General features: G+C 39.7%; 1 protein-coding gene across 2 annotated transcripts in view; it reads left to right on the forward strand.

The window, feature by feature from the left end:
- RAB3GAP2 (RAB3 GTPase activating non-catalytic protein subunit 2) overlaps positions 1–24939 on the forward strand; it is a 95554-nt gene that overhangs the window by 58810 nt on the left and 11805 nt on the right. For both annotated transcript variants that reach the window (XR_006815553.1, XM_045982733.1), the window contains exons 19-28: positions 2238–2365; positions 4925–5141; positions 5528–5625; positions 12576–12681; positions 12935–13095; positions 14219–14447; positions 18714–18887; positions 18989–19095; positions 21723–21789; positions 23686–23756. Coding sequence is in view for 1 of the 2 variants with exons in the window: in XM_045982733.1 (XP_045838689.1) it covers positions 2238–2365; positions 4925–5141; positions 5528–5625; positions 12576–12681; positions 12935–13095; positions 14219–14447; positions 18714–18887; positions 18989–19095; positions 21723–21789; positions 23686–23756 (1358 nt within the window). In the remaining variant the exon portion in view is untranslated. The remainder of the gene's footprint in view (positions 1–2237; positions 2366–4924; positions 5142–5527; positions 5626–12575; positions 12682–12934; positions 13096–14218; positions 14448–18713; positions 18888–18988; positions 19096–21722; positions 21790–23685; positions 23757–24939) is intronic.

Below are 24939 nucleotides of genomic sequence, written 5' to 3' on the forward strand. Positions count from 1 at the left end.
TATGGGAGGAGAGCAGTTTCTGTAGATGAAACATTCTTTAAATAATTTGTTTTGACTGATAATGTTTTTTAAAAAGTACGCTTTGAATTAATGTTCTGTTAGTGTATGCAGAAAATCTGCATTTTCTCCTCCACTTCCTTCATGTAAGTAAGGACTTCCGAAATTGGACTATGAGTAAATTTATACTCTTGGCTGATTGTTTTTTACTGTTCAAAATTTGTCTGAAAAAGAATTAAGTCTCTAACTCTGGCATTCTAACTCCATGCTCTATCTGGCTGACCCAGCAAAATTCAATTTATTCTGAATACCTAACATGTATTACATTGTAGTGTGTATACTGGGTATATACCCTAAAGATACAAACGTGGTGCTCCGAAGGGGCACGTGCACCCGAGTGTTTATAGCAGCAATGTCCACAATAGCCAAACTATGGAAAGAACCCGGATGTCCATCGGCAGATGAATGGATAAAGAAGATGTGGTATATATACACAACGAAATACTATGCAGCCATCAAAAGAAATGAAATCTTGTCATTAGTGACGATGTGGGTGGAACTAGAGGGTGTTATGCTGAGCGAAATAAGTTGATCAGAGAAAGACAACTATCATATGATCTCCCTGATATGAGGAAGTGGAGATGCAACGTGGAGGGTTTGGGGGGTAGGAGAAGAGAAAGTGCAAGAAGGTGGGATCGGGAGGCAGACAAACCATAAGAGACTCAGTCTCACAAAACAGGCTGAGGGTTGCTGGGGGGGAGGTGGGGTTGGGAGAGGGGAGTGGGGTGATGGACACTGGGGAGGGTATGTGCTATGGTGAGTGCTGTGAAGTGTGTAAACCTGGCAATTCACAGACCTGTACCCCTGGGAATTAAAAATACATTATATGTTTATAAAAAATTAAAATATTATTTAAAAAAATTGTGTGTAATGTGCACATTTCATCTAGCTGTGACTTTTTGCTTGTCATGTTAATTATATAAAGCCAGCTTTATATTTATATTTAAGCCAACTTAAAAGTAGTTTTTTTTTTTTTTTTTAAGATTTTATTTCATTTATTTGACAGAGAGAGATCACAAGTAGGCAGAGAGGCAGGCAGAGAGAGAGGGAAGCAGGCTCGCTGCTGAGCAGAGAGCCCGATGCAGGACTCGATCCCAGGACCCTGAGATCATGACCTGAGCCGAAGGCAGTGGCCCAACCCACTGAGCCACCCAGGCGCCCCAACTTAAAAGTAGTTTAATAAATAGATATAGTATCCCCTTTTAAGACTTTAGGCAGCCTAACGTTGAGATTTTTTTTTTCCAACTCATATTTAAAGCTGACTTTTAGAAAAGAGTGAATTTCTTTAGTGTATAGAACTTGTTAGAAATACCTCTTTTAAAAACCATAGTGCGCTTATAAAGTTCCCCATCCTTCAGGGCTTTACCAAAATCTCCAAGTTTATTGAATCAGAATTTATCTTGCACTGGGCTGAGAGTAAGTCAAATACGACTATTGGAATTCTATAAAATCATCACCAGTTTCAAGTTCTACCCATAACTTAGATTCCTAAAAATTTCACCTATTGAACATGCTAAGTTTTATTGTAGCTATACCAATTCTTGGAGGTAAATAAAGTCCCTGCCTTTTAAAAAAGAGTTGTTTTACATTATATCGTAGATACTTAAATTATCATGCAGGAATGTATTATATAGAGAGTATTTCTCTCTCTCTCTCTTTTTAAAAGCCTAATTGATGGAGAATGTTAAGTAGAATGGTACTTTGTTCTCTTTGCCAGCCTTCCTTGAGGATAAATCTGTTACAGTCCAGAGTTTATGCTTAAATTCTGGTATCTCTGTCCACCACGTTAACAAGAGCCAGGCAGCTTTCTGTTCATCTGTCCTCTGTCTGTGAACAGAGTAGGCAGCGTATGAGTTAAGGCGTGAGGGAGAATATTTTCAAAGCTGCTTTCAGATCATTTTTTTAAAAATTTGAATATTAGACTAAGATAGCTCTTTCTTCTTTTTTTCTCCCCACCCTCCTACTACTAGTATACCTTATTACACTTAAAAATTTGGACATTTTTCCATGATGGAAAATTATCTTTGTCCTAGTAATCTGTGATAGCTTAAGTATCTCAGTATGTAATAGACTAGCACATCAGAGAAGTACATAATACTGTGAATGTTAATGAAAGAAAGACCTTTTTATGAATCTATTAAATATATCTCTTTAATGTATTTTTTTCTTCCACCTTTCAGAGCTGGAGTGTGTTGACGAAGGATTGCTACAGTTTTGTGCCAATAAACTGAAATTACTCCATCTTTATGAGTCCGTCAGTCAGTTAAATTCCGTTGATTTTCATTCAGATACACCATTCTCGGATAATGTAAGTAATTCTATTCATTATATGAAATATTCTATTTTTAATTTTTAATTTTTTTAAAAGATTTTATTTATTTGACAGGGAGAGACACAGTGATAGGGAGCACAAGCAGGGGAGTGGGAGAGGGAGAAGCAGGCTCCCCGCTGAGCAGGGAGCTCGATGTGGGGCTTGATCCTAGGACTCTGGGATCGTGACCTGAGCCAAAGACAGATGCTTAACGACTGAGCTACCCAGGCGCCCCTATTTTTAATTTTTTAACTGATGGTAAAGAAGTAGATAATTGAGAACTTTTATGAAGTATAAAGGTGTTTTTTCTTTACAGGACCTCCTGCTGGCTCTCTGTACTTTAGTACTAAATTTATAGTATTTATGCTAAGATATTGCAGTTTGTTGTTAATCCATTCTCCCAAACTAGAAGCATTTGGTTTCTCTCAACTCACTTTCTAAGGTGGCTTCTCACAACATAACTGGACAAGATTTGCTAATTGAAATATAATCAGTTTACTGAAGTAGCAAAACTTTAAAGGAAAAAAAAAAGATTTTGCCAAACAGAAGACACTGGTTTTTCTGCGGTGCCATTGTGAGCAAACTCATACAGCTTGTTCTCTTGTCTGCTACATACTGAAATACTTTTAAAAAGTTCTGTCTTACATAAAAGTGTTTAATTCTAGTAAATGTTCTATGTTGTCATTCTTTAAAACATTTAAAAAATGGCATTGCCTTGTAATCTTCCTTACAGTGCAGTATTGCTCATTTCTAGGCATGGATGCAAAATTCTTACTTTTCATACAGAGAAATAGTTTCCTTAATAGAGAATAGAGAGAAAGATGGTCCTCTCTTTCCCCTGATTACCATGTGACTGAGAACAGGTTGTTTGCCTTAGGGTCCATGTCTTCCATTTATCTAAAGGAAAAGTATTATGTAAGTGATTTTAGTGATTTGTCAAGTCACTGATAATACTTATAAAAAATTACCTGGTGTATCTGAAACTTAATGGAAGTTTAACTTAGAAAACTTTTATTTTAAATATATATACGTGAATAAAAATTTTTAAACAGAAAATTCTCTCTGTATTGGAAACCACTTACACATTCTAACATCTTTTTTATCCTTGGGATTATAGATGCATTTCATAAAGCATTTTAACAATCTTCATAATATTCTTTGTTTGCTATTATAAGTAACAAAGCCATTTTTCAGGATCTTCGTGTTTTTCTTTCCACTTCAGCAGTAGTATAAAATCATTTCAGTAATGGGGAGGGCACGTTTTGCATGGAGCACTGGGTGTTGTGCAAAAAGAATGAATACTGTTACGCTGAAAAAATAAATAAAATGGAAAAAAAAAATAAAATCATTTCAAACAATAAGGTTCAAGTGGACTAAATTATATCTGCAGAATTGCCTAGATATTTCATAGATTCTTTTTCATAAGATCCAAACTTTCCTACCTTACCAAAGTAAGTTAATTATATGTCATTAATAATCCCCTATGGAATTCATTTCCACTTGATAGTCCCAGTACCATATGGAAAGATAAAAGAAAAATTAGAGAATTTAAAATATCAGCTAGCTGATTATTCTTTATTATTTTTTAACCTTTAAAACACTTTGTAAGAATTGATATTTTGCTGTGACATTATTTAGATCCTTCAAAAAAAAAAGGTACAGTCAGTTTCTAGGCTGAATGGCTAATCTTGTGCATATAAAACAAATTCAGGTCTGGAATCGTTGTTGGTGTGGAACATAGTTCATAGAAGCTCATACATAAATTCAGTATAGCATTGAACTGTTGGTGTGTGTTCATAGCATTCTGCAAGTTTACTACTTGTTTTTAGAAAACAGCATTAAATAAGTAAATGAAAGCTGTATTCTTAAACAAGAGTAGTTTTATCATGTAGCGGGGTGGGGATAGTTTCTTGCTATGGTGAATTTATGGTCTTTTAAGTGTATGTGTGTATCTGTATGTGTGTATGTTTATCCCTAATTTAGAAAAATAATATCAGGAGAGATTTTTGCACATATGCTCTATAAAAATAATTTGAAAGGCTGGCAAGATGTATGTGTTACTTTTCCATCTCTGTATCCCCGAGAGCCACACAGAGGATGTATATATAAATACAGTGAGGCTTGGTTTCCAGTATTTTTTTATTTTACTGTGTTTATGCTGCTCAGCACATATTCCATTTCAAATAGGCCTTCAGTTTACTTAGAATCACAAGAGTTACAGTTAATACTCTTACAGTTTTTTTCTGATTCTATATTAATAGCAACTGTAGTAAAATTCAAACATTTTAGAAGAGTATAGGGTATTCTCAAGAAATTGTGTAAAATGGTACTCTCAGTAATAAATAGTTTAAGATTAGTTCAGATTACTTAACATCAAATTCATGAATTTATGATAAGATTTTAAGCAGAGTACATTATAGCTACCACATTAATTAACAAGTCATCATTTGCTTACAGTTTTGCATTTCACTTCAGATGATGGGGTTGACTCTTGTGGCGGAGTCCTAGGAAGATATGGTGTATCCAAACTCTTTTTTTCCCCCCTATTTTGTTAAGGACTTGGCTGTGTTACTGAGGCTTGACGAAAAAGAACTTCTTAAGCTCCTGGCGTTACTAGAGAAGTACAAAGAGGAAAAAACCAGGACTGCTACAGTCCGATTTTCTGATGATAAGGATGGTGTGTTACCCGTGAAAACATTCCTGGAATATTTAGAGTGTGAGAAAGATGTGGTCAACGTAAAGAAGATAAGTGAAGAGGAGTATGTGGCTTTAGGTGAGTGGAATGATGAACTGCTCTGTGAATCCTGCCTCTTCTGGAGGAGAGCCTGGGAGGAGTTGATAGCCTCTCAAAGGTTCAGTATGTTTTAAAATTAAGCTAAGAAATTCATGTATATTTTTCAGTGAACAAAGGATACTCTGGATATGTAGGCTCTATGTCATAAAAGTTTTATTGGCTAATACATATACTAAAGAGACAGTGTTAGACATGTAGCAATTTGCCTTCTGCCTTAAAATCAAGCAAATTGAGCCATTAATTTCTTTTCTCTCATGCTGGTTTGCTTCTAGATTGCAATTGGAAGCAATTGCAGTTGGAAGGAAGAATGTTAGCCCAAATGGTAAGTAGCCGTTGGTTAATGCATTTTGCTTTTGTTTTACTAGGCAGTTTCTTTTTTTGGAAGTGTTTGCATGGAGAAAGCTCTACCGAGGACATGTGTCACACTCTGGAGTCAGCTGGACTGAGCCCTCAGCTGTTGTTGGTAAGCCTTCTTCTTACCACAGCCTTCTCTTCCCTGCTCATGTCATCCAGAAGTGTCAGTCCTTTTTTTTAACCATCGTCCAAAGCATATCCTAGAACATAGATGAAGACCTTTCAGCAGTGGTCAAAGAAATTTATAATCACCATATTTGAGTAATATTATTTTATTTTTCTAATTTTTCTAATTCCCTGTAAATGGTACAGACATATTCCGTGGTTGGCCTAAAGTAAATTTCGAATCTGACATGTATGCTTGCATTTACAGTGGATTGTGGTCATCAGTGAAATTGGTCATATTAGAAGTAAAAAAATCTTAGAGAACAAAATCAACTTCCCTTAGAGCAGTACAGAATTGTAATCAAACATTCCCAGACTTTGAGTATGGGTTAGGTTTTAGTCTCTGTGCTATAACAAATATAAAACAAAAGAATCATTCAGTAGAAAATGACAACACTAAATGTTTGCCCTTCAGCAGAGGATGCAGGGTGTGGTGGGGAGGGGTGACTTCGCATCTTTAACCCCTCACATGCAAACATAAACTCTCTTCCACATCCTTACTAACATCTTACATTTTGGCCAGGATCTGGGCAGTCTCCTTTAGGAGCTTGTTGACTGTGTTCATGTATGGTTTTAACTGAACATTTACATCCTTTAAAAACAGATTCCACTCTGTTACTTTGCAGTGTGGTCAGCAAGTAAGGCAGTTAAAGGTATGCATACGTTGGTTGTACATGGATGTTCGTAAGTAGCTTTATTCATAATAGCCCAAAACTGCAAACTACACAGATGTCCTTCGGTAGATGAATGGTTAAACAAACTGGTAGTTCTTTACCATGTACTTCTTTACCTTTTCCTCAACAATGAGACTCAACTGTTGATTCACATAATAGCTTGAATGAACCGTAAGGAAAATACGCTGAGTGGAAAAATGCCCATCTTGGAAAGACATGTGTTTGCATGATTCCATTTTTGTATAACGGTCATGAAATAGCACCGTTACAGAGATAGAGAAGAGGTTAGTGTCGGCAAGGGGTGAGGGATGAGTGCGGGGAGGGATGGGTGTGGCTGAGAAAGGTCCACACAGAGGAGTCTTGCTGTTGTATAGTTGAGTGCTTGACCATGGTGATGTTTTGGAAAAGCTACACATTTGATAGAATTGCATGTACGCACATATGGGTGTATGCATTATTGGTGAAATTTGAATAAGCTCCGGATTTTGCCAGTGTTAACTTCTTGGTTATGATATTGTGTAAGATGCCACCTTTAGGGGAGGCTATGGGAAGGGTGCATAGGACTTTGTTGTGCTTTTTTTTTTTTTTTTTTTTTTTTTTTTTTGCCCTTAGTGAATTTATAAGTATTTTAAAGTAAAAATTTTAAAAGAGAGCAGATAAGTATTTATTATCCAAATTTGAGATTCTTAAATAAGATGAGTACAGAACACTTCTTATTTTTAAATTGTGTTTAATCAGTATCAATAAAATGTCTGCATTAAATCTGGGGTTCAAGAAACATTGGGAAAAAATGAACCTCAGATCTTACCTCAAGCCATATATAAAAATTAACTTAAAATGGAAAATAAATGTAAGACCTGATTACAGAACTTACAGAAGAAAACAAGGAGAAAGCTTGGTTCGGGCAAAGATCTCGTAGGGCACAGAAGATACGAACAAAAAAACATGTTGATCAATTGCACTTCATCAAAATTCAGAACTTCTGTGTTTTAGAACTGTTAAGAAGCTGAAAGGCAAACGTGCTTTTAAAACTTATATTTGATAAATGAATTGAATCCACATTAGGAAAGAATTCATGCGACTCAATAAGACGACAAAGAATACAATAAGGAAAGTGAAAGATCTGAACTGTCACATCACCAAAAAATATACTTACCCGTGGCAAATGCTCACATGAAAAGTGGTCAGCATCTTTTACTCTTGGGGAAATGCCAGATAAAACCACAGTCTTTTTCTCAAGAGAATGACTGAAATGAAGATGACCGATGGCACCAAGTGTTGATGAAGATGTGGAATAATCAGAACTCTCAGCCACGCTGAGAAGTGGCTGATGGAAATGCCAACTAATACAACAACTTTAAATGGAAATGCCAACTAATACAACAACTTTGAAAACTGTCCAAAAGTTTCTTATACTGTTGAACAGAGATTTACCACAAAATCCAGCAATCTCACTCCTAGGTATTTATCTAAGAGGAATGAAAGCATATGTTCATATACATTTGGAATAAAATGTTAGCAGCAGCTTTATTCAGAATAGTCCAAAGTGCAAACAACCCGGATATCCACCAACTGATAAGTGGTAAGTTATGGTACGTCCATATAGTGGGGAAAAAAGTTAAGAAGAGATACACAGTACAACTGTGTAATAAATAAAGGAATGAATCTCAAAAGCATTATACTAAGTGAAAAGATCCAGAAATAAGACTGCCTACCTAGTGTATGCTTTTAATTATACGAAATAGAGTGACAGTGCAGAGGGGGGTTTGCTAGAGGATGAAGGTGGGCATTGGAGATTGCGCACAGGAAGCTCAAGGGAACTTTGGGAGATAAAGATGTGCTTTACTATGTTTATGGTGTTGGCCACCTGAACTGAAATTAATGAACTTTATTGTAAACATGTATATATTATAATGTAATAAAGTGCTCTCTAGAAAATCTCACTATTTTTAATCCATAAAGCTGTGGTCTGTAAGTATATTTATTATTGTGCTATAGAACTTATAAAATGGGTTGTAATTTTAAGTTCTTTTTAAGAATCATCTAGCTCCGAGAGATTGTATTTCACTCATTCCAAATGATTGGTCACTTTTCCTTTGCTTTCCAGATGAGTATTTTATAGTTAGATTTTTTTTTTAAAGATTTTATTTATTTATTTGACCAAGAGAGAGATCATAAGTAGGCAGAGAGACAGGCAGAGAAGGAGAGGGGAAACAGGATCCCCGCCGAGCAGAAAGCCCGATGCGGGGCTCGATCCCCAGGACCCTGGGATCATGACCTAAGCTGAAGGCAGAGGCTTAACCCACTGAGCCACCCAGGCGCCCTATAGTTAGATTTTTAAAGTATTCTATCAATAGCTGAATGATTTCAAGCAATCCTGTAAATTTTTAAAATCCTACCATTGAATACAGAGAAATAAGGCATTTTCACTGAAAGCATGTAATTAATAGTTACGAATGGGAAGGGAAGGGGAAACTTCTTCAAAAAACCCCAAAAAACAAAGCTCAAGAATTAAAGTAAGAAATTTAATGTACAGTAAGACTGGCTTGTAAAAAAGCCTGCTTGGTCATTGTGGTCACATTGATCAGAGGAAATAGCTAACACATTCAGGCTGTGAATAAGCCACCTGGCCTTAGGAAGATCAAGTGCAGGGGTTTCGTGTACCCGTGTAGTAAGTGTGCATCTTGCTTACAGTCTGCTCGTTCCCGAAGCAGTTAGTGCCAGTGCCAAAACACGAACCAGTGACATTTTTCTAAGTTATTAGAAAACTTTTTTGTTTTTGTTTTGTTTTTTTAAAGAATAAATGTCTATTTTATTACATTAAAAGAGTGATAGACTTAGGAGTTAGGTATATAAAAGTCATGAATAAAAGGTGTTAGGTATTTCAACAAAATATATAAAATATATTATTAGTGTTATAAAGGCGTTTGAAATGCTAACTCTTACTTTTTTTCTGAACTATTTTAAATGGTAGAAATTTGCTACTTATAACCTAGGTTTTGTGTGTTTGTGTCTTTTTTTTTTTTTTTAGGTTGTGTATATTGTTAAATTTGGAAATACTTCTAGATGTACAATGCCTCCTGATTTTTCTATATAACTTACACTTGATTTAGTCAGTATTTTACTATATTAGCATAATTTACAGACAACATCATAATAGTTTTTTAGATGTTTAAAACTATAATTTAATGTTTAAAACTGTAATTACCCTCACTGGAATTTTATCAAGTTTTAATTCTGTATACTAAAACAGACCTAATTTTTAGGAAAGACTAGAAAATAAGGCTCATTCAAAAAACTGACAAAGTAAGTTTCTTTTAAGTAGAGACAGGGCTAACAGATGGCTTCTTCATGTTCTACCCGCCAGCATTTCTGCTGAGGGAAGGATTCAAACATCTGGGATGTTAATATTACAGGAGGAGGATACTTAGCAAAAAGTAAAGTTCATTAGGCATTAGAAGCTTCTACCCAGAACCCGTGGGATTCTTTCATTGTTAGGTACAGGTTTTTACCAAGTCGTAGATACTGCTTGACTTAGAAAAGAGGAATTAACCAACTTTCCTCTCAAAGTTTCTCTTAATAAAAATCTAATACTCAGATACCATCTGGTAGTATGTCAGTATGTGACATTTATAGGTGAAACAACGTAGTTGACATTTATAATATGAATATCCACATTATGAATAATACGTGACATTCTTTGCTATGATGTATTGAAAGGATATTTTATACTCACTAGCTGCAGAGATTGTTACCTTCAGTATACTTTTCTTTCTGTTATATGTGTCTATGTGTCTATGTGGTATCTTAGCTCTCTATTCTCCTCTTTGATTATTTTTCTCCTTTTACCTTAATTTTTCCTAAAAATTAAAAAAATCTATTGCTTATAAGTGATTCTAAAATTATGTCATCTTGTTCTTATAGTTCCCGTGGCAGCCTCTATTGCATTCTGACTTTTTACATGCTAACTAAAGCATAACTGATTGGGTTTTTAAAGTTAATAAAAAACAAGAGGAACACCCGCTGGGTTATAAGCAAAGATTACCTTGCTGCATGAGAGTTAGAACAGGGCTGGCCTAGAGAGAGAGAAGGAGAGTTAAACAGAACAGGGTTTTTGCTTTAGAATTTGCTACATAAGGGTGGTGACAGGGGGAATGGTTAGTTGGAGAGAAAAATAAAAGAGTTTGTAGTATGATGGCGAGTTCAGGCCATGGCATTCAATTCGTCTAACCCTTTGGTTTGTCCATCTTTTTGAGCATTTTGAAACTTTGTTGCTGCTGAAGAGATGAATCAAGCTTTGAAAGACACTAAACCCATAAGCGTGTTTACAAACCTGGAGTGCTTGTAAAATACCCCTGCGCATATATTTTTTGCCTAAAATCAATCAGAGTGAGCCCAAAAGATAAGTCCTCCTGCTCCCCCTCATTTCCTTTTGGCTTGCTTTCATAGCACGTATGTGCCCAAAACACTGAGAGTAATTTCCAGTTGATTCTGGAGTGTCTTTTTTTTTTTTTTTAAAGATTTTATTTATTTATTTGACAGAGAGAGAGATCACAAGTAGGCAGAGAGGCAGACAGAGGGAGAGGAGGAAGCAGGCTCCCCGTGGAGCAGAGAGCCCGATGCAGGGCTCGATCCCAGGACCCTGAGATCACGACTTGAGCCGAAGGCAGCGGCTTAATCCACTGAGCCACCCCGATTCTGGAGTGTCTTTGTTGCCTACCCAGGCAATTCATTTCTGTAGCCTGCCTGTAAGTAGCAGTGTTGTGTGAGGTAGAGGGAATAGCCTTGGTAAGTGGATAGAGTCAGTCGAAACTTTGTGGACGACACAGGGTGTTTGTGTGGCGAGTAGAAAGCCCATGGTATAACATGAGCCCAGTTTTATAAAAGCCCCATGTCGCTCCGTAATGCTCTCTGTATAGCTACACGTAGGAAGCTGCCAGGGGCTTGGCACCTAGTCTGCTCTAAGTAGCCACCAGCCTTTGTTGTTGCTAATGTCGTCTTTCTCTTAGGAATGTGCAGGCAAATATGAAAGCACATACGTGGTTGTAAAAAAAAAAAATAGGTTTCTGGATAGATGAGGTAGAAAGGAGGCTGACGTAGAGAGAGAGGTAAGAGGGTTAAACAGAAAAGGGAGAAATAAACTCCTTTTAAAAGCATGTGTGTGTATTTGTACAAATTATATGTATAGTCTACACACATGTACAGTTTTTTAAAGAGAAAAAAACATGCGTATTAGGATCAGGCAGATCTTGGTTCAGACTTCAGTCCTGACTCACTAGCTCTATGGTGCTGGGTAAGTTACTTCTTTTCATCATTCGTAAAATCTGGGAGACCGTCCCCGCCGCGGGATTGTCGGGATTGGACGGGGTGACGCCCGGCGAGTACTTCCGTCTCCTGGGCCTTTGATTGTTCTCCCAGTTTCCTTCACACACGACTTCAACTTCCTACTCTTCTTCACTTTTGAAAAGTATTTATACTATTATATTTAAACCGGTAGTCAACCTTCTATTTTCAAGCTTTTTTTTGTTTTGTTTTTGTTTGTAACATGAAGGTCCCGCAGAGTTAAAGCTACCCCAGGCCTTTCGCAAACACCAGTACTGACAGGTGCGGCGCCATGCCATTGAACTTCTCATTATCCCAGAATTATCCACGTGCAAATTTTGTACATTTTAAAATATTTCAGTTCTAAGTAGATAGGCTGGTTCATAGGCATCTTAAAAGTCACTTATGTCGACTTAAAAGTTTTTGCTTGTAAAATCTGTTTCTCTTTACTTATTAGTGATTTAAAATCTAGAATCCGATAGCTTTACTTATCCGTTCAGCACTGCCAAGTTCACAGTACCTTGTGGCCAGTGTGGGGTGAGGTCCACGGCTCCGTGTCCTTCCCTTCCTCCCGGCAGCTGAGTGGCTTCTTGCCAGTCTACGGAGATTATGCTCACTCGGTGGTAGTAACCTTTCTGGTACTATGCTCCCTAATCAAGGCTCAGCCTAGAAAGCAGAGCCTAATTCAAAGAAGAGACAGAAACGGTGGAAGTTACATATCTGACAGATTATAAAGAATCTCTTCAGTGGACCTTGTCTCTCATGAGAGGCGATGTAATGAGCAGGCCCTCATTTCTCACCCTAAAGGACTGAATCACTCATACACACGTCTGTGCTCTCTTGAAGAGTGCCACATTTTGTGTTTTTATTACTGAAAATGATTTAAATTTGATTTCAGTCTCTGCTCCTGAGTGTGTGGCTTTCTAAGGAAAAAGATATTTTGGATAAACCGCAGTCTGTGTGCTGTCTCCATACGATGCTGTCCCTTCTGAGCAAGATGAAAGGTAAAAAAAGGCCGGGGGCTGCGGCAGCTGCGTGGGCCTTGAGGTGTAGACGCTGCTCTGGGAAATGACCTGAGCTGAAAGCGGATGCTTAACCCACTGAGCCACCCAGGCGCCCCTTGGATTTAATTTCTAATTCAGAAATTTACCAATCTATCACAGGGGAATTCAGTTTCAACATTATGTTCAATGTTAAAGGCCGAACAGAAAGAAACAAGCTCAGGCTTTCTTTTTTGACTTCTCTTTTTGCCCATAGTGGCCATCGATGAGACCTGGGATTCCCAGTCTGTGTCCCCGTGGTGGCAGCAGATGCGCACGGCTTGTATTCAGTCTGAGAACAACGGAGCTGCTCTGCTGTCCGCACACGTCGGGCATTCCATTGCTGCACAGATCTCGAACAGTATGACTGAGAAAAAGGTAAGTAGGCGGGTTGTTCTGTAGGCACCTGTTCTTGGAAAGGCTGGATCTCTGCCTGTCCAGTCTGCTTAGGGGCTGCTTGTCCCTGTCTGGGCTACAGTGTCTTTGATGATATGGAACATCTAGAGTTTGAAATATGTGTCCAGCAGATTCTCATTTGTCTCTCTGGGAGGGAGGGGTGCTGCCCTTAACTTGTTTGTTCAGATGACGTGCATGCTGAATTTTGCCGTCACCTTGTACTTTCACCTTGAGGGGAAAAGTATGGCAATCAGAGGGCAGAGGTCTGGCTCTTGGCCAGCAGCTGGTGATGTGTGGTAAGTCCCTTAAACATGAGTCTCTTACTTCAGGTTCTTCATCTAAAGGAGGTCAGGGTTAGACTGCATTATATCCGAGGTTCGTTGTAGCTCTGGAGTTCTACATTTGTATTTATTACCCTCCACCTTTTTATAAACAGAAGTTGTTTTGGCATGGGGTGTTGAATGACTTGAATAAAAGTTTCCTATTGACCTTTTGCTTTGTGGTTCTTTCCTCATCTTTTTAAAGACTCAAATTTATTTTTTTTTAAAAAAACAAACATCTCTTGTATCTCATGGCAGATCACATTTTTTCTAGGGGAACGTTGATTTAGTTGGATGAGTCAGTTAAATAGGCCTGTAGAGAGTCACTTAACATGTCAGCCTCAGTCGTTCATATGCTAAATTTAATATTACTGGCCTAAGATGTTTATGATAATAGACAGAGAAGGAATTTGAGACTCATTTTGTATGTCATTTTGTATGAGAGCGCCTTCTGAAGAGCGAACACTATCCTGCTACTAACAGAAAAGACCATGGCCCTCGTCGGGGATGGCCCTGCAAACTCGTTAGTGCCCATTGCATGAATCAGGGGCCTTCCCGGGGGTCTTTCTGTGAATATCCAGACTCTGTCACTGTTGCCCTGAGTCTCCAGTCTCCTCCTGTCACTCATGTTCCATCCAGCCAAGTAGTAATACTCGTGAACCAGCATCTGTGTGTTGCTTTGTGACGTATCCTGACTGTCCATCAGCTTTCAGGTTCAAAGCTCATTCAAGCGAGTGCCGATCCAGAGTCTTTGCCAGAGTATCACCAGGGCATTTTTTTGTTAGTTTTCCCAAACAGTGTCGGGTGCTGATTCGGAGGCCCTCACCGATTCCTGGGAGGCCCTTTCTCTTGACATGGAATACTGGAAGCTCCTGCTGAAACAGCTGGAGGACTGCCTCATCCTTCAGACTCTGCTTCACAGCAGAGCAAACACGCCAGCCTCCAAAGTGTCGTCGCTGCAGGCTGAGCCACTCCCGAGGCTGTCCGTCAAAAAGTTACTGGAAGGAGGAAAAGGTAAGCTGGAGTTGATGAGAGCATTGCACCTATAGATCTGTGTGTTTATGGTGTGGGCATTTCTGGGGCTTTTGTAGAAATGATTGCAAGGATAGGGAAAGGGAAACACATTTAGATTTAAAAAATTAAAAATAACCCACCATGTATTTTTTCTCAGTTAATCTCAAAGTCTGATTTGGTCAGTTCCCTGCTCAGGAATCCACACTCCTCCCCCCTGCCTTAGAGAATTAGCTGCGGTTCTCAAAGAGTGCTCAGAGGACCTCGAGAGCCCACCCTTTTCCACCTTCATGTGTCTGTGAGGCTGGCTTTTCCTCCTGTACTTCAGCCAGAGCAACAGACCCTAATAGATGGCATGCAGAAGTTGATCGGAGAATCCAGATGTAAACTAGACAGTGGAAGAGACCTTGCAAAGGTTGTAGTGTTGCTCCTTTCCCAAAATGTCTTTTCTTGCTTTGGGAACTATATTTTCATAAAATGTTATTAACATGTAATAGGTTTATTACTTGTACTTAAAAATGAAATAATAATAAAAATATTTTAGAATTTTCTCAATTCTAATTTCTAAGACTAGGAATTTGAATAAATATAACCCATAAGCTAAAGTTCTTTGGGATTGTCAGTAATTTTTACAAGTTTAAGGAGATTCGGAGACTTAAGAAATTCGAGAACTTCTGGAACAAATAGAAACTGGTTCTCTAAGAACTTTGGATTTGAATCTAACCCATTTTTCCATTTCTTGCTTGTTGCTTGATTGTGGCTCAAATGAAGCATCTGTGTGATTCCCCAGTTCTGGGTCTGAGCCTGTCCCCTTCCCTCTCCCGACCTGTCCCATTCTGGATTCTAAATTGTACTTACTCCTCTTTCAAGGCTCCACTCAAATGCTTACTCCTCTAAGAAACTGTTCATGATCTACTAGCTACAAATTTTCTCTTCTTCCTCCTAATTTCCACAGGACCTTATGCCTCTTTTGTGATTTATCACTTTCTACTATTCTAGAGCCATTGGATTCTTGTGCTTAGATCCTGCAGGACCAGAAGCATTGTAAATTTTTAGTTGTCTTGGTGTACTTTCTTTTTACCAGCAGCTCTCTCAGGCATTTGATACTGGAATGTCTGAATTCCTGGATTTATAAATACCCATGTATTTATAGATTTCGATTTACTTACCTGTCTTCTTATCCTTTATAAGATTTGTAAGCTTCAGCCTTAGAGGCAAGGCCTTAGGTTTGGCACACAGTTAATGGCCTCCGGAGCTGCTCTCAAGGAACATAGACTGTGGATGCTGTCCTGACACTTGTCTTCTGCCTTGTCCCTGTTTGCCAGCATAACCCAGAGGGAGCTTATCCACTTGTTTGGAGCTCTGGTTTTGTGACTGCCACCGGGGGACCCCTCCAGATCGCCTGACTCTGGTGGCCACTGGAGCTTATGCTTGTGGTCCCACGGGACTGTATATATTTGCTTACTTTAAAAGCTGATGCCTGACAGGGTACCTGGCAGTGCAGTTGGTTCAGCATCCAAACCTTGGTTTCGGCTCAGGTTGTGATCTCAGGGTCATGAGATGGAGCCCCACTTTGGGCTCTGTGCTCGGTGTACAGTCTGCTTGAGATTCTCTCTCCCTCTCCCCCTGCCCTTCTCACTTGTGCTCGGGTGCTCTCTCTCACTCTCAAATAAATAAGTTAAAAAAAAAATCTGATGCTTGAGGTTCTGGCTTTCAGTCAGCCTGAATGTAGGTGTGAAGATCCTCTCTTCTGGGGTACTGGCTGGTCTTGGCACATCCTTAGCTACTGTGAGCTGTTAAACATCTACTAGGCTGCTCTGCTAAGCACAGATTTGAGAGACAACCAAGAACTGAGGCACGATTGAGCAAGGCCACTCCTTCAAGACTGGAAGAGGTTGTTCCATCTACTGTGTAGAAACTAACACAAAGACTCATGCAAAAGGAAGAAATAGAGAAATGTGTTCCAAGTGCAAGAACAAGATAAAACTTCAGGGGAAAAAAAAATCAAATGAGAGAAGCCATTTACCTGATAAAAAGTCCAAAGTTATAGTCATAAAAATGTTAACCAAACTGGGGAGAAGAATGGATGAACATACTGATAACTTCAAGGAGATGGAAAATAAATAGACATCACAGAACTGAAGAATACAATAACTGAACTCAATACATGCTAGAGGGTTTCAGCCGCAGACTAGGTGAAACAGAAGAAAGGACAAGTGAACCCAAAGACAGGGCAGTAGAACTCACCCGATCAGACGGTTACAGACATTGTAACAATAGATAAGTTGTTATTTCTAAGCATGTGGTAAAAAACCTGTAATAAATACATAAAAGAGAAAGAGAAAGGGCTATAAGCAAACCACCAAAGAAAGTTATCAAACCACAGAGGAAGAGCACAAGAAAAGAATAAAGGAACAGAGGAACTTATTAAAGCAGACAGAGAACAACAGGGCAACAAGCAACATCTACCAGGAATTACTTTAATTATAAATGTGCTAAATTCTCCAATCAAAAGACAAAAGGTGGCCGGATGGGTAAAAAAAAAACAAGACCCATATATATGCCACCTCGAGACTGGACACACAGAGGCTGAAAGTGAAGGGATGAGAAAAGATACTCCATGCAAATAGAAACTTTTTTTTTTAAGTTTAAATAAATTTTTAAAAAAAAAAGGCTTGCGAAAAATTTTAAGTCGTAAACTCTACACTCCTTGCTGCCACCTGCTGATAGAGTAGGACCGTCATTGTGATATTAACCTAAGCAGTGTGAGCAAGGGCTTGATTCTAGAATGGAAATTACCAAATGATCTGGAAGTCAAACATAAGAAATTGGTATATCCAGCACACTGCTGTCATTTATTATCACTGATAAGTGATTTTACTGTGAAGCGTTCTTTTTTTTTGTGGCAAGGTTTATATTTAATCAAAATAGGAAGAAGAGGTTTTGGTAATTAGAGAACAATGTATCACCTGTTTTAGGTAATAAACAGGACTCTTTGTCTTGAGTATTTTTCAGTTTCCATTTAGAATTTTTTGGCCTATGTGAGTGACTGAAACATGGGAAAGCATCATGTTTCTTAGAGGTGACTAAAATTTTGCCTATAAATATTCCATGTAGGCAAGTTATTTGGCTGTTAAAAATAACATGTTGGGGCACCTCGGTGGCTCAGTGGGTTGGGCCTCTGCTTTCAGCTCAGGTAATGATCTCAGGGTCCTGGGATCGAGCCCTGCATCGGGCTCTCTGCCCGGTGGGGAGCCTGCTTCCTCCTCTTTCTGCCTGCCTCTCTGCCTACTTGTGATTTCTGTCTGTCAAGTAAATAAATAAAATCTTTTTTAAAATAAATAATAAATAAATAAATAAAAATAACATGTTGCCTAAACAGGTATCATGCTAATCAGTCTGTTTCACTTATATGTAAATGAAAGTGCTTTAAGGGCACCTGGGGGGCTCAGTCAGTTAAGTGTCTGCCTTCAGCTCAGGTCATCCCAGGGTTCTGGGATCAAGCCACTTGTTGGGTTCCCTGCTCAGTGGGGCATCTGCTTCTCCCTCTGCCCTTCCCCCTGCTTGTGTTCTGTTTCCATCTCTCTCTCAAATAAAACCTTCTTTTAAAAAAAATGATAGGGGCGCCTGGGTGGCTGAGTGGGTTAAAGCCTCTGCCTTCAGCTCAAGTCATGATCCCAGGGTCCTGGGATCGAGCCCCACATCAGTCTCTCTGCTCACCAGGGAGCCTGCTTCCTCCTCTCTCTCTGTCTGCCTCTCTGCCTACTTCTGATCTCTGTCTGTCAAATAAATAAAATCTTTAAAAAAAAAATGATAATGTGGGGCACCTGGGTGGCTCAGTGGGTTAAAGCCTCTGCCTTCGGCTCGGGTCATGATCCCAGGATCCTGGGATCGAGCCCCACATCGGGCTCTCTGCTCCGCGGGGAGCCTGCTTCTCCCTCTCTCTCTGCCTGCCTCTCTGCCTACTTGTGATTTCTCTCTGTCAAATAAATAAAATATTTTTTAAAAAATGATAATGTTTTGAAGATGTATTCATCCCTTCCTCTGTGTCTGGTGAAGTATATTTTGAATTTGTGGACATAGAAGCTACATAGTATACAGACAAGTGTATGCATTTATATTTATCTAATATATATTAGAGCATATACATATATATTAGATTATTATATAATTAATAATAGAGATGTCCTTGGACATCAGGTATTGCACTGGCCCTTGCCGTCTTTGCTGAACACTCTGAATTTTCATTTTCTTATCTCCACACTGTAGGTGGCATTGCAGACAGTGTAGCCAAGTGGATATTTAAACAGGACTTCAGCCCTGAGGTACTAAAACTGGCTAGTAAGGAAAGAGATGCCGAAAACACAGAGGAACCCAAAGAAGGCATTAACAGAGGTTTGCTTGAAGCGTCAGAGGTGGAGATGACCCTAGGAGCCATACCAGGTAATCCATAAATATGGAGAAATATGCGGCCCAGAGTGGAGGGGATGTGGCTGAGTCTTTATTAAGGAAAGAATAACCTGTCACTCTCTTGTGGCTTTCAGACTTGCTGCATCTAGCCTATAAGCAGTTTCCGTGCAGCCTTGAGCTGGACGTGCTGCACGCCCACTGCTGTTGGGAGTACGTCGTTCAGTGGAATAAAGACCCGGAGGTAAGGTTCTCGCCACTTCTTTCCTGTTCTGTCGGTGTGTTCATGCTGTACATATGTGGGACTGTTTAGTTCAGTGATGTGCTGTAAACACTGGACTTTTCCCGCTTGGGATGCCGCTGTGCTAGGTCTTTTTCATGCATTATCTCTCAGTCCTCACAGAGAACCTGTGACATGTGGACATTATCACTAGCCCGCTCTGGAGAAGAGAAACCAGGCTCAGAGAAGTTCGGGTCCATGCCCCAGGGCACACTGCTGAGTCGGTCCGGGCTAGGATTTCTTTGTGTTTAGAGCTGGTGTGTTTTGCCCCCACTCCTAGTTAGGTCGTGATACGTATATTTTTTATTTACTTTTGAATTCCTGCATGAGACGGCATGTGCTTACTAGAAACTTTGTAATATCGTAGTCATCCTGATAAAGCCAGGGTGAAGATCCGGACGCTGACCTAGTGTCTGCTTGTTTAGATACCCTAGTGTTTGTCCGTCACTTCTCTTTTTTTTTTTTTTTTTTTAGATTTTATTTATTTATTTGACAGAGAGATCACAAGTAGGCAGAGAGGCAGGCAGAGAGAGAGGAGGAAGCAGGCTCCCCGCGGAGCAGAGAGCCTGATGCGGGGCTCGATCCCAGGACCCTGAGATCATGACCTGAGCCGAAGGCAGCGGCTTAATCCACTGAGCCACCCAGGCGCCCCTGTCCGTCACTTCTCTTATGTTCGTCTCCGAAACACCGAGAAAGCCGTGCTATGTACAAGGCTGACCCTAGTCCAGGATTAGCCTAACTGCGCTTTTAGCTCTTTGCTGGGGCATCGTTTTCTGCTACTTTCTCTTGCAGAACAACCATAGTCAGGAAGCAGGATAGGCCCTGAGCTGAGGGGCTGGATTTGGGTCCCAGCTGAATTTCTGACAAGTGTCTGGGTTTGGGCCAGTCACTGGATCTCTGAACCTGTTTGTTTCTCCCTCTACCTTTTTTTTTTTAAATGAAGGTGCCAGTCCTTCAGGATTGATGCCTGGATTAAGCAAGATGTGAAAACATAGGATGGGTATTGCCCTTTGCCAATAAGTCCTTCCCTCAGGTCTCCCTAGTCAGTGCCCTGGTAAATTATCCCTCCCCGAGCCAAATATTTATGGTCCTTATGTCAGGTTGCACTTATGAAGAAAAAAATCTCACTGATGAGCTAATGTACACTAATGCATTAATTAGTGATACTCTTCCTCCCCCAAAATGTTGTCTTTAATACGTAATCCCCTAGGTATTAAAAGATTTTTTTAAAAAGTGCTTTAAACAAAGGAATGGCCCTTAATCAATTAAATCTTGACCAAAAAGTGATTTTAGCACAGGGGACCCTGTTGATGGTCCCTAAGTCACCCTCTTCGGTGGCTTGCTCTGCAGTCTGAGTGGCCATTGTGTTTGGGCTCTCTCCTTCAGTGGAAGATTTTTCCTACAGGAAAAAGGAATGTTAGAACTATAATGAGGACATACTAGTTTGTAAAATCTGAATAGATTAATTCTAGATTCAGCTCTGAGAGTGATACTTAAGGGGAAAATTCTGTTTTACATCATTCATTATAAACTGAAGGCGGCTTGGGACACAGCTGAAGTCGAGCCCCATTGCCCCTACTCACCAGCTGTATGACCTCTGGGAACATTTCTGCACCCTTTGTTCTTGATTTTTCTACTAAAAGTAAATGAGGACTGTAGCTGTCTTGAAGGGGTGTTGCAGTTTCTAGAGAAAATGCAGGTGTAGTGCCTGACATCTTGACTGGTGCTATCGTGGTCTATTTAAATTGTTTACATTTCAAACAAGTGACCATTTTTCTTTCTTTTTTTTTCTTGTTAAATAACTCTCCTTGCCCCATCCAACCCCTGCCCCAGTTCCACCATTTTATACACGAGCTTCATCAGGATCAAAACAACTGAAATTATTTGTGGAAAATCACTAACACTAGTATGTGTTATCAAAGGTGATAAGTTTCGTGTTTGTAGCTGTAAAATTATTTAGCAAAGATCTGGGTAATGTCATCAGTTTTACATGCTGCATATGAGTGTTAATATGTCAGACCTCGATTAGGAGGAGTTGAATTTCAGACATGTTTCCCTTCACTGCTTTAGTGTTCCTCGTTGGCATGTTATCCACTAACCAACTATGTAATTTACTTACCATATTTAGCTTGCTTGCTGGAATGTAACCTCAGTGAGGGCAAGGATTTTGGTCTCTTTGTTCATTACAGTGTCTCTCGCACCTCAGACAGCCTGGTGCATAGTAGTGGCTCAATAAATACTTGTTGAATAATGAATGAATGATATTTGCAAAGAAGTAAACCCACCTCTGTGTGAAACTCAAGTATTTATTAGAGAAAATACTGCTGTCCTGTCCAGGCCCCGGGGAATATTGATTCCAGATCAGCATATATGGCCTGGTATCAGTCGTCATGTAGGTAACGTGAATTTGAGAGAGACCATTGACACTGTCCTATGAAAATTTTTCTTTTACCTAATACATTTCTTATCACCACATTCTTGGGTAGCTTTATGTAGAAATTTATGTAAGAAGTTACCGTTTGTGTTTGAAACATCTGTTAAATGATACCTCTGTTTTTCTCTCTCTCTCTTTTTTCCTCCCTGTATGTAAGGAAGCACGTTTTTTTGTTAGGTCAATAGAACACTTGAAGCACATTCTTAATGCCCATGTTCAGAATGGTAAGTAAATAAGCATTAAAAACGTAACTGGTGGATTCAAAAGAGGCAGGGACCTTTAAGTTCACATTATGTTCATTTTTTATTTGATGGCTCGTGACTAACACGTGACTCTGTATGTGTATCATGATGGGCGAAGTCCTGGTCTTTGAACTGCTTGGAAAAATGCTGTTTGGGAGGGGATAACGGGAGAAGTAAGGAGAGTATTAGACATAAAACACTGATTTTCTTTTAAGATCACAGGTAGATAAGGAAAGAGGGATGGGCTTCTCAGAAAGGACTGAAGTTGCTGATGAAAAAGTTAGGTAGCCAAGAGCCTAAGGCTATCATCTGTACAAATTGCCTTGTGTTTCTTTTTTTTTTAAAGATGTTATTTATTTATTTGACAGAGAGAAAGATAGCGAGGGAGGGAATATAAACAGGGGGAGTGGGAGAGGGAAAAGCAGGCTTCCTGCTGAGCAGGGAGCCTGATGTGGGGCTCGATCCCCAGACCCTGGGATCATGACCCAAACCAGAGGCAGACGTTTAACCACCTGAGCCGCCCAGGCGGCCCCCACCGCCGTGCTTCTTTTAATACATGTGACTGTTCTCCATTGGCTGCTGTAATGTGGGGACTGCCAATGTTTCCTTGACAAAATGTCGCAAATTGTGGTGGAAAAATTGTAAACAGGCTGCTATTTCCACTAAATAAATGGGTTTCCCTGGAAGAAGTAATGGAGGGCTCGGCACGAGGCTAGTTTTTTACTAAGTGGTGAAACTAGGTGTTGAGCCACGTAAGAGGGAGGCATCAACTTGGTGTCCATGTGATGAATTTTAGGGAAACTCCTTATTCCTCACCGTACCACCTCCTTGCAGGTGGTATGACATCCAATTGGAGAAATTCTAAAATGGTTCATTTTATGTGAAGAAAACTTGAAAATTTTATTCCTCCCTTATATCTTACCTTCTTTCTGGGAGGAAAAAGAAGATGGAAAGTGACTCATTTGGAAAATAGGGTCTCTAGAGAATTCTACCCTTGATAAAATTGAGTCACTACTAACTTCAGGCTTGTATTTAAGAACTTAGCTGTTTGTCCACTGGGTCTCCTGGCTTCTCCGCAGCCATTGAGGTCCTCAGCCCCAGTCACGGACGCAGCCCCCTGCGGATAATGACTGCAGGACAGGTGGCACGCTGAGCCTAATTCACAACAGTCTGAGAAATTTCGATGCCATGGTTTATTGAATATGGAAGTATATAGCCTAGATTTCTTATGTGGTTGCTTTTGTGTTTTATTTTTTAATACTTCCTTATATGTCACTTTATTTGGTGGTTACATGTGAAAAAAATGACTTTTGGACATTGGGCTGTTTCTCTTGCTTGGCTGTTTTGAATAAAGCGATTCTCGACACTCTGATACACATCTTTGTGTTCCTTTATGCGGTGGCATTGCTGGGTCATAAGGTAGACACACGGTTAGCTTTAGCAGAAATGGCCAGTTTTCCAAGCGATTTTGCCACTTTCTGACGCACCCCCAGCAATCTATGAGCGTTCCAGTGGTTTCCTTATCTTCCCCAACACTTGGTTCGGGCATTAAAAAAAAAAAAAAAATTAGCCCTTGTGTTGGTTGTATAATGATATCTGTGATTTTAATGTGTATCTCTCTCATAACTAATGATATGGATCTTTTCTTACACTCAGTGGCCATTTGGATACCCTTTTACACAGCTCAGTTCTGATTATCATTGAGGATAAGGTTTTTCTTAATTTTACAAATATTGTAATGTGAGATGTCAGAAACGATATCTAAATGAATAGCCCGTATAGCTTTATAAACTTAAGGAAGACAGTAATTTGTTAAGCATGATAGAAGAAAAAAAAAACCAGATAAACCTTCTACTTAATACTTTACTCGCTCTCTAGGCATTGCTCTCATGATGTGGAATACGTTCTTGGTGAAAAGGTTTTCTGCTGCTACGTACTTGATGGATAAGGTAATTTTAAATTTCATATACTTGTTAATTTTCTTTCCTTAATTGATTGATATTAGAAAGTTTATTTACAGTGGGCCTTGTTAGACTATTTTTTATTTGAGATTACATTTTAATCATGCTCAGTTAACTGTAATGCCCAGTACTGGCATTTTGAGGGCCTGGAAGAGAATCTCCCAGATCCTCGAGAGTACTTTCCTTTAAAAGCCTCTTAACCAAAGAGAGTGAGACTTGTGCTTGATTAAGGAAAGGATTTGCACCTTGTTTTAAATTAAAATGTACAGTGAACTCATCAATCTTTGGGTGTAGGACAAGGTATTTTCTTTGTACGGCATCAACTGCCGTCCTGCTTTGGTTTTCCTGCAGAAAATTTACCCCTGTTGCCTTGCGTGTGATTTCTAAATCCCTTTTCTTTATAAAGTGATGATACAGTCTGAGAGCAAAATATTCAGATTTTAAAATTTATGCCCTCTTCTTTGTAGTCGCTTCCTCTACATCTTTTCCAGTAGAGCTGGGAGTCGGCTACTCCGCACAGCTTTTTAAAGCACTCAACCTGGTATTCATATATCCAACCCCTTTTTTCCTCACTCATATTTTATCAGTTACTTAATTAAGTGACAGAAATACATGATTACCTATTACAACCAGCCGAAGGAGCTTTAGGAACAAACAGTGCTCAGGGGACAGGACTCAGCAGGCGGAGACGAGCCGCCGCCCCTCAGCTGGGCACCCGGGGCGCCGAGCACTGTGTCCCCAGGCCTAGCAAGAGTGTAGCTTTGCCTGGCATCAGGTGAGTGGATGTCAGGAGAGGGACAGCACGTTCTTGCAGATGTACACGGACACACTTTCAGCCGCGAGCATGACATTCAGTCCCACTTGGGGCCCCAGCTCCACTACAAATGCTTTCTTGGCTGTTCCTGGTAACACATTTTTCTAGTTCAACCTGATTTTCCCCATGTGTTCACCTTCCTGGCCCGCTTCAATGTTTGTTTTCCAACTCATTCGTTTTGGCCTTTCTGGTACTGCTCTGTTCCCCTTCACTCTGGCTGCTGCCCTCTGGGAGAGCAGTCGCGCGAAGCCTTTCACGTGTCTGACACTGTGGGGTTTTGTAGGGTTCGCACATCGATGGCCACGCGGGACTCTCACAACTTGGCTTGAATTTAAACAGTCCTGAACTAGGAGGCAG

Source organism: Meles meles, chromosome 17 (genome assembly GCF_922984935.1).
Source record: "Meles meles chromosome 17, mMelMel3.1 paternal haplotype, whole genome shotgun sequence".
Taxonomy (NCBI): Eukaryota; Metazoa; Chordata; class Mammalia; order Carnivora; family Mustelidae; genus Meles; species Meles meles.